This window comes from Anabrus simplex, chromosome 1 (assembly GCF_040414725.1).
Source record: "Anabrus simplex isolate iqAnaSimp1 chromosome 1, ASM4041472v1, whole genome shotgun sequence".
NCBI classification, from domain to species: domain Eukaryota; kingdom Metazoa; phylum Arthropoda; class Insecta; order Orthoptera; family Tettigoniidae; genus Anabrus; species Anabrus simplex.
The window spans coordinates 332,425,003-332,438,634 of record NC_090265.1 but is presented as its reverse complement, the minus strand read 5'-3'; the positions used below and the strand labels follow the sequence as shown (position 1 = coordinate 332,438,634).

General features: G+C 38.0%; 1 protein-coding gene across 1 annotated transcript in view; it reads left to right on the top strand.

Moving 5' to 3' along the window:
- eya (eya transcriptional coactivator and phosphatase 2) overlaps nucleotides 1–13,632 on the top strand; it is a 289,761-nt gene that overhangs the window by 233,886 nt on the left and 42,243 nt on the right. Inside the window, exon 9 of the mRNA XM_067134855.2 lies at nucleotides 1,248–1,437. Within this exon, the coding sequence (XP_066990956.1) occupies nucleotides 1,248–1,437 (190 nt within the window). The remainder of the gene's footprint in view (nucleotides 1–1,247; nucleotides 1,438–13,632) is intronic.

Here is a 13,632-nt window from a genome sequence, read left to right as displayed (position 1 = left end):
CGTCTGCAACTGTAAATATAAAGACTATTGTTGATCTATTTGGTCTAAAGCCATATTGTTCTTCCTCTAACTGTGTTTCTATTATATCCCTAAGTCTTTTGTCTGTGACTTTCTCCATTATATTTAGCCCATGTGATAATAGGGTTATACCTGTATAATTTTCACATTTCTTCCTATTTCTTTTTTTGAACAATGGTACAATGCTTCCTAGTGGCCAATCTTCAGGTATCCTTTCATCCTTCCATATGGCATTGAGGGCTCGGTATAGCCACTGTAGTCCAATGCTTCCTGCTTCCTTAATTATATCAGCATTGAATTAGTCTTTCCCATTTCACTGCCCTTTCAAGTTTCAACCATGTTATCGGGTTCAGTTCTTTTTCTCCATCTATTATTTCCACTTGTTTATATCCTTCTTCCTCCGAGCAGTCATCCTCATTATTACAGTAAGTTTTTAAAAATACTTTGCTATCACTTTCTGAAGACCCTTACCATCATGTAGTATGGGTCCATCTTCTCTCTCTAATGCCTTGATTTTTCTTTTTGATTTTATTACTCTGTATAATAGTTTCTGATTTCCTCGACTATCTTGCTCAATTTTGTTGGTAAACTCTCCCCAACATTTCTACTTTTCTTCCTTGATACTCCTCTTTACTTGTAGTTTCAGTCTTTTGTATTCCACATGTAACCTTTCTATCTTATTCTCATCCCTCTGATACGTTTTTTGCTTTTCTTTATCCATTTCTTTCTTCACCTTGTTCCTTTCTTTTATTTTGTCTGTCAACCACCGTGTCTTCTTTCCCTTAACCTTTGCTTTTGTTTTTCCGCATACCTCAATTGCTGCTTCCACAAATGTCTGTCGTGAATAGTCCCACTCTTCTTCTCCACTTCATATTTCCATGTTGGGCAACTTCCTTTTTATACAATCTTGGAATGCCTTTCTTTTATCCTCCTCCAATTTCCAAATCCTGATCTTTGGTTTCTCCTTCAATACCTACAATTTTAGGGATTTTTACTTGTTTTAATTCCACAATTAATAATCTGTGATTACTGTAAATCAAATCTCCGGATGGACAGACATAAATTGTCTTCTACAATAATAGCCTTAGTATGATACTCATCTTAGCTTCTCAGAATCTTTTCTTGAATGTATTATTATTGTTATTATTTTAAGAATGATATGTTTAATTATATCATTTTGTCTGAATCTTATGTTTGATGCTCTTTCTTGATTGCATGAAATTTTATAGAGCCTGGACTACAGCAGTTACAGCAACTCGTATGGTGGACATCAGGCATCGCAGTATCCCGCCAGCTACTTTGCCCCCAGCTATTCCCCTTACGTGTCAGGTGCCAGCTCGAGTAGCAGTGGTAGCATCGGAATTGGTGCCAGCTCTACGTATCAGCTGACATCAATGTCGCACACCCCTACCTTAGCAGGTAATGTATTAGTTTGATCCATAACTTACACAAGCCGGCCCCGTGGTGTAGGGGTAGCGTGCCTGCCTCTCACCCAGAGGACCCGGGTTTGATTCCTGGCCAGGTCAGGGATTTTTACCTGGACCTGAGGACTGGTTCGAGGTCCACTCAGCCTACATGATTAGAATTGAGGAGCTATCTGACGGTGAGATAGCGGCCCCAGTGTCGAAAGCCGGAAATAACGGCCGAGAGGATTCGTTGTGCTGACCACACGCCACCTCGTAATCTGCAGGCCTTCGGGTTGAGCAGCAGTCACTTGGTAGCCCAGGCACTTCAAGGGCTTTAGTGCCAAGGGGTTTGGTTTTTTTATAACTTACACAGGATTGTGCTGGAAGAATCACACGATCTGAGATCTGAATTGGTGAAAATTTGTCAAGATATAAAACACACTCCAGAATTTTCAGATGGCTAATTCCTGTATTTGACAACAGGGGAGGGACACTGTTGACAAAACTCATGTTTTACCTTGATGCCTCTCGAGGGAAATAGAAATCCTGTGCCCGTCTCACAAACATGATAGGAATATTAGCCTTCTTAATATAATGAATTAACCCAATGAGCATTACTGCCATCTACAGTATTTAGTGCTGTGTGTGGCCCACTGGAGTACTGCTGTCTATTTACGTTCTCAAAGTTTGCGCCTGAACAGTACTGCCGTCTATTCGAGTTTCATTGTGAATGTTTGAAATTGTTTTCCTGACATCGTACTAGCGGGTTTTTAGAACAATGTTTGGGGATGTTTGACATGTTCACTGAACTTTATTCTGTGTTTTATCACATCTCTTATGTCCTGTTATGAAGTTCTCTCCCAGCATTTGTAATTACGTAACCTAACTTTTTACACGATTGTGCTATGAATCACAACAATACCCTGGAACTGTTTTCCATTGTTGGTACCTGTGAGTGCATTGCATGACTATTCCTTGACAATACACATTATTTTTCTTTTCCCTCATCTCTGCTTTCCATAGAAACAAATACACGTGGTAATGGTGGGGCGAGTTGAGGATGTGGGCTTGCTCCACAAGATATAATTAATATTTTGACTGACGAGGAGTCTGATGATGAAATTGATATTTATGTATATATATATTGTGCCATTTCACCGTTCTATAGTTACAGCATTAGGAACAAAAATGGCGTTCCAGCCATTAAAGGATCAATATAAAAGCAATTAACAGCGGTACGAGCCGAAAAGATAATTTCAACCAGCAGTCACCGAAAGAACCATTCTTAGAAGGCGGTGAGAAAAGAATGACAGAAGCGGATTATTTAAACTGATTATTAAAAAAGTTGCTTCCATTAGAACACAAAAACTCAATCCAGCACTGCAGCAAAAAGGACGGAATCGTGTAAAGAAACGAGATAGATATCTGATTTTATAATCAATTATTGAAGAAAAGTTAAATCCGCGACAGCCCGCTCGACGTCAACTGTAGGTTGACATATATACGCAAAATTTAAGACCAGCTATAAGGAAACGTCAAGCTTGGTGCAGTTACTACATCACGGTTGGGCTCGGAATCATTATATTTTGTCCGATACTGCACACCGTAGAGAGCGGAATTCAACTGGCTATAAAGTGCAATTCTAAAAGCACAGAAAATTTACATTCGTTCAACAGCAAGAGAATTAACAAATAAGAGTACATTTAGAGCTGTTATAATTAAATTAGACGGCCCAGAGCACATATATTTCTTTATCATTGGCAGTACGAAACGAATTACAGCATGTCAATATCAACTAATGCATTGTGTTATTCTGTCCCTGATGTACTGAAGACCACTATGATGTTCTAAGAGGCTGAGGCAGAGACTACTCCGACTATGGTGGCGCTTCACGAGATTGATGACCCAGGAGGGTTGGTAATCAGCTGAGAGGACGAGATGGACCCGATTACCTAAGCCGAACCATGGAGCGAGGCCTACCATTCCCGATGAACAACAGCGAGATGGGAGACACTACCCAATAAGCAAAGTTAAGTCCCCTATGAGTCGTTTCGTAAGTAGAAACCTTTATTTTTTTGGCTATGTGTAACATGATTTGTGACATTGTGCGTGCGTAGATAATATTCAAGTGTAGTTACAAGGAAGTAGGTATTCATCTGAAGTTACCGTTAATCCCATATATAGGTGTAAAATACCAGTGAATGCCATTCGCAAGTTTATCAATGTGGTGTTAGAGAAAGTGATTAATATTTTTAAATTGTTGTCAGTGAAGTGTTAGAGTATTATATGAAGGTTAATATACATGTGTGATGGCTTTAACAGAATAACAAGCGTGGAGATCGTATTTAGGGAATGATTACGACGAAGTATAGTAGCACAGTTTAATTTTGGTGATGTACTTTTCTTTGATACTATGACGGTAAAGATAATGTTTTATATGTGTAGGTTATGGCACATATGCAGCGTATTGGATGAAACGAGTGCCTGAGATGCACTAATATGAATGCTACGTGATATTTGAAGTGATAAATGGTGAATGAAATAATAATATGAGTTGATAGTAGGTTATGATGGTGATAGTTATTGTTATTAGGAAAGTTGGTCATAGTATTCTTCCGAGAGATGATAGTATGTGTAAATTGCGCATGCTAAGATAAATATTGAAATGTACTGTTTTCAATTGCTGTTTTTATTCCCTGATAGACAAAATAGGATACGATCTCAATGCCATCAATATAGAGTTATTTGAGTATGTAGGATCAACAGAGGAGCCGAGAGGCCAATAACGTTAATATTTAGGCCTTCACTGACTTATCTACGATCATTTTTAAGTATTCTCACATACGGCAACTTAATTTATGGTTTTATGGGAGCAATTTGACACATCACTGGTAACTTAGTCATTCATATTTGGACTTTTAGATGAAGGTAGAGTCTTCTAATATGCCAATTTTTCCAATTATGGTATAATTTGTTGGAAAGTTAGTTAAATACACTTGGCAATGCTACATTCAGCCAGATACACACTTTAATTGAATTTCAACCATGAATTAAGATGATAATTGAGTGAGTTAGCCACATAAGCCTTATGATAGAATTAATTTGAGATTAATTACGACTTAAAGTGGACTTGAATTTGCTTATATGGAAATCAGACAGCATGAAATATGAAACGATTATGGAAATTTTCAAACCTGTAAATTAGTGGAAATCCTTAGAAAACAAACATTGCTTTCTCATACGATTTTTCTACTGTGCATGGACACGGGTGTTAAGTTTTCAGCAAAATGATATTCATTTCACTAGTCACATGTGAATTAAAGTTCAAGTGATAGAATTTTTGGTAACTTTGAGGAGCAGTCCAGCTCACTAAGAAAGAATTCCAGATCTTAATTAATTAATTAATTAATTAATTAATTAATTATTGGTTATTTTCACTGCGTTTTTACATTCTTAATTGAAACCATAATTTGAAATGTTATATATAGTAGGGAGTATAATTTTGTTTTCATTTAAACCAATTGGATGCATCTAATTATTTCAACTATATTGAATAATTTTTCACTTGATTATATATAATTAAATTTTTCTTTTTCATTTGATTTTTACGGATGTTACTTAATTACAACTTAATATTTCGACAGGTCAGAATTAGCGTATCCATGATTGAGGCCTGGTTTCCAATTACTTGTTAAAGTTTTTTTTTCAAAACCCGTTTTTCTTTCAATGCAACATAATTACAGCGCATAGAGATGCTGATTGCGTTATGAAACTACCTACGTTATATGAGACAATTTCTAACAATATTTTACGGAACTTTTAAATGATACTTAGACTGATTTGCCAATAAAAGTTGAGTAGTGAAAATATAAAATTCTTTTAATGCCTACTTAGAATAAGAGCTAGATATAAGGCTATAATGACTCAATTTCTGATTGCGATTTCGATAGCAACATGCACGAATTTCTTGAAATGCCGTAATAACCTGGATTTTGCGATAAATTTCGGCGACATGCGAGTATGGTATCCAACTGATAGCGTGTTGGAGACGTCCTTCTGCGTAGGTTGAGATTTACCATAGACCATCGGCGTGCTTTTTCACGCGGAACCCACAACCCAGCAATGTCAAACAGATGGAATCGTTATCAAGAGCTAGTCTGGAACACATGTATCCTCACCTGGACGCGGGAACGGTGCAATATATATATATATATTTATATGATGGTGATAGTGATTGTATTGTGTCCAATAAGAGTAAAAATTGGTAATTCTTTGGAAGACGACAACACGGAAATTGAGGGCTAAGTGCAGTGCTCCGCTGTCACAAAGAAGGCTAAGCTGTCAGCTGTTCAAACCGGAGAAAGAATGTGGAGTTCTGTAGGCGGGTTTCTTCCTATGCTTTCTGCTCATTTTGATCCATCAAATTCAGGGGTTAGTGATAATCTGCATTTGAATGATAATGACAATGATTCAAGACTTGAAGTGTCAATTTTCAAAGAAGTTATTGATCGTAATATTATGAACTTCATAGTGTCAGAAATGAACTAGTACTACTTATTTGTTACGGAAAATCCGGATGTAAAGGAAAAGTCAAAGTTACATAAGTGGCTAGGCATAATCGTGGAGACTCTTTATGTTTTCCTGATAACCGTTTTGTTGATGGGCCATGTGAAGTAAAACAGGACGAAAGACTATTGGTCATCAAATAAATTGTTCGAAACTGTGATGTTCGGTAAAGTGACCTATCTCTCTCATTCTAAGACTGCTTCACTTTTCTGACAAGTCTACAACCCCCATTTTTAACAGACTTACAAAATTAGGGCTATAATAGACTATTTCAGGGAGAAATTTGATCTATATTCTATCCCTTCCAAAATATCTGTATTGATGATAGCCTCGTTGCTTGGAAAGATCACCTAAAATGGAAACAATACATTCCATCAGGTTTGGTACAAGGTTATTTAAACTTTGCGACTGTGAAACTGGGTGGGCTAGGGAGCTGTTCAGTAAGGATAACAAAGTTGTTAGTGTTAAAGTATTATAAGAAAAGGAATAGAATTTAAGTAATTTAATATATACTCGTAATTTTTTTTTTTTTTTTTTTTGCTAGTTGCTTTACGTCGCGCCGACACAGATAGGTCTTATGGCGACGATGGGATGGGAAGGGCTGGGAGTGGGAAGGAAGCGGCCGTGACCTTAATTAAGGTACAGCCTAGTGTGAAAATGGGAAACCACGGAAAACCATTTTCAGGGCTGCTGACAGTGGGGTTCGAACCTACTATCTCCCGAATACTGGATACTGGCCGCACTTAAGCCACTGCAGCTATCGAGCTCGGTATACTCGTATTCACCAGATATTGTAATAGGAGTTGATTCATGGCTAAGTGGTATTATGAATGCCGAAATCTTCTCCCAAAACTGGAAGGATTATCGTAGAGACAGGGTAGAGTTGCAGAATTACTTGATAAAATAATCACCTATATGGGACACGGAATTCTGCACCAGTGTTGCCCCTTCCAGATCTGAACAGACGAAAAACATAAAGTTCCATATTATCCTTATATGTGAGCCTTGCATCTAGGATTTCATTTTTCCCTTTCTTAACTTTTCCATAGCTTACAAATTTTTCCTCACTAGTATGAATATTTTCCATCTTAACAACTCTTCCTTGTCTCTATGATAATCCTTCCAGTTTTGTAATATCTGGTGAATATATATTAAATTACTTAATTCTTTTCCTTTTCTTACAATACTTCTTCAGTTTAATACTAACAACTTTGTCTTCCTTACTTAACTCCCAACGCCCTCATCACAGCTCCCTAGCCCACCCAGTTTCTCTGAATGTATCTTCCAATAACTCTTTTAAACAAACCATCTCATTTATGCATACCACTACGGTTAAAGCGAAGGCCATCTGAGCACAGATCCCTATCTCTTAATCACTTGTTTGGATGTACAAATTTCTCTGCCAGTTCCTCACAGGTGGAGGTGGTGGTGGTGGTGATGGTGATTATTGTTTTAAGAGGAAGTACAACTGGGCAATCATCCTCTATATAACACTAATCAGGGAGAAGAAATGGAAGGAATCCGACACTTCAAAAAATGAAGGTATCAGCTAAAGAAAGACAAGGGCCATGGAAGGCGTGAAAATGAAAGACTTGAGAGCCTCGAGTGCTCTAATACTGTGGGGTTGGAAAAGTTGATCAGAAGAGGTTGGATAGGATAGATGAAACTGAGGAGCTTGGCAAAAGTAAGCGGAAGCAGTTCCAGGACTCAGCTGAGGTCCCCGTGGTCGCCAACCCATGCTCCGAAGTTCAGAGCCACTGGGGTCTCTCTTAGTCACCTCTTACGACAGGCAGGGTATACCATGGGTGTTATTCTGCTGGCCCCACCCACAGGGGGTCCAGTTCCCCACATACCAACTCCATAGTCCAATTCAAATCCCTAAATACTATCCAGTTATTATTCCCCTACACAGTATCCCACTGGTAAGTCTCCACTTTCTTGAACTTCTCCTGTACTGCATTAAACAGATCCCAAACATCTCCTACTATGTTCGTACCTATTCCTGCTTTCCTTATCTTGTTGGTACAAATGCAAAAAAGTACAGTGGAACCTCGATTATCCGTTCCCGGAAAGTACGTTTTCCCGGAATATGCGTTCAAATTACGTGGTCCCGAGAGCATCGTAATTAAATCACGTTGTAAAAGTCCCGCATTATCCGTTCCTCGAAGAAACGATTTCCCGGATCAACCGTCCAGAAATTCCAGTCCCATCAACGCTAAATCCTCGATCAATCGTTTTTTAATAAACTGTATCTCACGAAAGGACGGCTATGGCATATTTATGGATCTTGGCGTTCGGCGATCGGCGGTGAACTTGCATCTTAGCATCGCATTCGGGTGGTATTGTTTAGAGAATCTCGGAAAATCATAGGGCAGAGAGTGGCCACAGCAATTGCTAGAAGACACGGCGCATTTCTACAGCTCTGCGTGAAGACGGAACGAGTTTCGTCAAATGTTCGCACTTATAAAACGTCCATATTATGTCCAGGGTTAGATGTTTTCTTATTTACATTTTTTCGATCGTACTGCCGAAGGGGTTTTCGGCACTTTGCTCAGGGCACTGCAGACCTAAGTGGGCTTTCAGGCAGGAATTGAAACTGCTCCTTAACACAAATTCAGTATTTTTTATATTATCGTACATGATTATGTTAGCGAGACGAAAACAGATGTTGCACCTTACATTAAAAAAAAAAAAAGAAAGCCATGGGAGGTCTTGGGATTGCCTATTACTGTTACTAATGTAAGACTGGGAATTTTACGTTTTCGTGTTAAAATACCAAAAACCGCAGCCGTTTTACTTGCGCACGTTACATTTTAAATGATTGGTATCATTTCAAACTCGTACTGACATGTGCAGCGAGCGCACTTTCCAGATGACCTCAAGGTCACGAATAACCGTAATTTCTGAAGTTTTGATATTTCTTTTATCTTTCCAATTTGATTGGATTTGTGACGCGCAGAATTGAATATAATGTATTCTAGAACTTTTAAGAATCGATACTTACATTCGAAACCATGTTTTCGAGTTCAACATAACCTTTAAAAGTCGATGTAGGCCTAATTGCGCGGTACGAGATTTCCAGAAACTGACTACGAACAGTATACCGGAGACCAAATTACAATGAAAGATTAAAAAATGAACGGATTTCGCCATCATTTTGGGTGCTTTTGTATCTAATATGCTTTATTTTATTAGATGAGAGAATTAAAAGCTACTTGTGGTCGATTGTCGTTTGGCTTGGCGTTGTTAGATTTTTCGAAGAGTTTGGCTAGCGTAATCAAAGTTGCTGAACTGAAAGAAGTTTTCACGGGAAACTGACGAAGATTCCCCTGTAAAATTGAATATAAAGTATCGAGATTTTGAACTCGCGTACCGGTAATTAATGCGGTTCGCGGTCTAACATGCCCGGCTCTCATCCAGAGGGCCCGGGTTCGATTGCGACCAGGTCAGGCAATTTTACCTGGATATAAGTCTGGTTCCAGGTCCACTTAGCCTACGTGATTACCTTTAATTGTGGAGCTACCGTATCTAATGGTGAGATGGCGACCCCGATCTACAGAGCCAGGAATACCGGCCGAGAGGATTCGTCGCACTGACGATGCGCCCCTCGTAATCTGCAGGCCTTCGGGCTGAGCAGCGGTCGCTTGGCAGGCAAAGTCTCACTGGGGCTGTAGTTTGGTTTGGTTTAGGAGTTTTTGTAAGATTATAATTATACATATTTCATTTTTGTGATGTTTAGCCAAATTGATAGTTTTCATTCATTCCCGGATTTTCCGTTTTCCCGTGTTGTACGTTTTATTTTCACGGTCCCTCGAAAAACGGAGAATCGAGGTTTCACTGTACAACCTTCTCCTTACCCTCCTCCTTTCCTTCTACTTTACTCAACATTTGCCTTAACGTAATTCCTGGATAACCCTCTACCCTGGTTCCCTTTCCTGCACACACTTTCCCCACATGCCTAACAATGGATCCTTCCATGATCAGAGCCTCAGTCCTTCCGACCTGGTTATATATCCTTCCCTCCTGTTCTCCCTATCATCTCTGATGGCTGCATAAAAAACACACACACACTCATTCATTCTCTCTCATGCCATCAGTTCTATTTGTTCATCAGAAAAGAAATGTTTGAAATAATTTTTTCTTCTTCTTTGTTCTGTATTAGTCTTCTCGTAGAGCTACATCCAGATGCTCAAAAATATCTATACGTTCAGAGTTATTCTCAAAGTGTACAGGCAAACCAACATTGGCAATAAATAAGAACCTTTCATGCTATTCCAAACTTCACCCTCTTTCTTTGAATGTCTATAATGTCACTGTCGCCTGCACCATCTTCTGCATCGTTGCCAGCACTCAGATCACTTAAAGTAACTGTCATTATCAGAATCACTGTCTTCTGAATCTAACAATCCATGTGCAATATAGTTTTCAGCTAAATCCTTCAATTTGTTTTTGTCTCCAGAACCAATGTAAGTTGCCATGCTCATAGCACTGCTTACTAAATGCAAGAGCAGTGTACTGTAGGCGTGACAGACGAAGATCTTGAAATCAATTTTTCTGTCCTCACTTGAATTCCGTAATCAGAAAGACGTACAATGAACACTTAATAGATGGCAGAAAGGTTCAGAAAGGGTTTTACGCTTATAAGCAGCTTGCACAATGTGCAGCGACAGTATGCCATGACACGTATAAGTGGTTGACACGGCTAAGCTGTTAACTCTGGCCTCTTACTAGATCCCTTAGCCTCCAATTTCCGTCCCCTTAAAACATTAAAGTGAGGACAGGAAAATTGGCGATGATGGGACAGGAAAGGGCTAGGAGTGGGAAGGAAGCGGTTGTGGCCTTAGTTAAGGTACAGCCCCAGCATTTGCCTGGTGTTGGTGTGACGTAAAGCAACTAGCAAAAAGGTCCTAATCCTGCATTCCTTAGCCATTTTTTAATCTCCTTTACTAAAATGTATAATATTATGAAATAAAATGAAAACATTATCTGTGAAGGAAGAAATCAGATGAAAATGTACTGTATACAACACTAGTAGTAGTAGTAGTAGTAGTAGTAGTAGTAGTAGTAGTAGTAGTAGTAGTAGTAGTAGTAGTAGTAAAATTAAGACAGTAATGTCCTTTCTTCCATTTAACCATAGAATATGAAATGTACTGTATATGCAAATAAGAACCAGCCAAAGCAAAATGGAAGATGATTATATTGTACTACAATACTTGGTGAATTGGTGACATTTATAAACTTAAGGAAATACAAGGACTAGACAACAATAGGGCAAGCAATAACACTACAGTACTACTTAGGCATATTTTATTGTAGTATTACTTTATTCTAATATGCACTAACTGTAATGAAAACTGCTGTTAAATGCTAAAATACTGGAAGGATTTCACAAGAATTACACAGCAATAAACCAAGCAAGATACTCGTTCGTAAAATAAGTGCTGTAAACTACAATTTTAAACTACTCTGAAATATAGGCCTATTTTAAGTACAGATTATTGAAACAATAGAAATGTAATTAAAAATAAATATGGTACTTCCACAGATTATTTTACAGTCGAACCTCCCTTCCACGGACACCATCGGTTCCGAGGAAAAATGTCCGTTACTAAAGGTGTCCACTAAACCAAGTTCGTAAAAATAATAGAACATTTTAACATTCCTATTTTCCTCCCACTCCTTTGAAATTTTAGTTCTATTCTTCACAATAGTGTTTATTTGAGTTTTCCTGCAGTTGAATTTTTCGGCAAGCTTTCTCACTGAAAGTCCCTTGTCACTTTCGATAATCACATTTCTTCTTGCCTCAAGATCTGAAGACGATCATCCCTTGTTATGTTTAACAGACAACTGAAATGCAACGGTATTTCTGTCTCGCTAATTAGCGCCTGTACTGTCTTTTCCTTCTCAACGAGTTATGAATAGAATGATGCAAGAAGGGAAGAAAATCCCCAGGTAACTTGTGAGTCAACAGTCTCTGGCAGCATTTCTAGGCAATTAGAATTCTCAGAATAGGCCTGTACACCACTAGGTAGAACTGCATTCCGATGTACCTTCTCTCCCCTTGCACTCGAAATAGTACAAACATTCAAAAGGGATTTCCTTATGTCTGAAGAATGGTTTTAAAAGAAAGGATGACATGTGGTCCGGTGTAATAAATTATCCTGCAACGTGTAAAGTGTCCGCTTAAGTCAAGTGGACGGGACAAATGGCGATGTCCGCTATCCGGAGTTCGAGGTGTCTGCTTAAATGAGACCAATTTGATACTTGTCATATCTAAAATAAAATCGGTTCCGAGGAAAATTGTCCATATAGGGAGGTGTCCACTGAATAAGGGTGTCCGTTAGGGCAGGTTCGACTATATCTGATTTCCTAGTATGCATGACAGAAATAAAAATTGCCCTTCAATGCTGAAAGATCAAAAGTACAAAGGAAGGTGTCTAAAAAAAATTACAAGTATTCAATAAATTCTCTTGAAATTATACCAGAGATGTGAACTACAAATATTGGAATAGGGTCTACGAATTGACTGTTTAGTTTTTACTCGACCGTATGCCAACAGTGGTACACTGAATACGAGGAGCAGAAATAATCGCCAACAATTTGAATACCGTACCATTTACTATCTTGCCAGATAAATGCCACTTATTTTGTCGAAATCTTTTTCTTAACAAACTTGGCAAAGCTATTATATTATTTATTTAAAGAAATGATCAATCTCATAATGGGTGTAATGGATCTTAAAGTAGGCCTGATACAAAATACCATACCTAGTAGTACCTAGAGGTATATGAATGTAAAACTGTGCAAGGTACAACTCCATATACGGTAATAACCTGTCTGTATAATTATTCTACCAATAAAACTATAGATATTTAAACAAAAGAATGAAGATTATTTACAATTTTCCCCAACCCAAAATATAAACAATTTTAACATAACCTAAATAACCTATGGCATGTAACCTACCAACACCAATAGAACTACTCATGTAATTTTAACAACTCTTATCTTAGTTACTTCTACAGTTGCAAAACATACAATACAGTACCGTATTTATTATACTATCTGGATCACCCTGAGGTTCTATTTTTATGACTTGCTTATTTTAATTATTTGTAAGCCTGGAGTCATTAATATTAGATGCTAATTTTTTATTGATATGATATTGATACTTGTGCTATTGGCAGTTCAAATATCTTTATGTAAAAGAGATTTTGCATAGTTCCAATATAAGTGGTCTGCTATTGAGAATTATAAATTTTCTAGCTAACTCATTCTTGGTTGCCAGCGTTTGGGCTAATCAGTTGGTAACTAGCACACCTACCAGCCATTAACCTGTACCCAGTTCAGTCCTTTGCTATTTCTTTTCATTTCCCCACTGGTTGACCCTCTCTTACATTATCTGCCACATACATGTCATCCTCTTGCACTATTACCTTCAAGTCTTGCTAGCAAAACAATTCTAGCTTTCCTTTTGTCATCCATTCTGATCACATGACCATATCACTAAAGACTAAAGAGCTGAAGAGATTGTATGTGAAACACATTGATATGAGGGCAATTCCAGCTGGAGTCTCTTGTCATATCTGTTGAAAAGAAAGATGCTTTTTTTTTTTTTTCTTTTCTTTATTTCTTTTCTTTT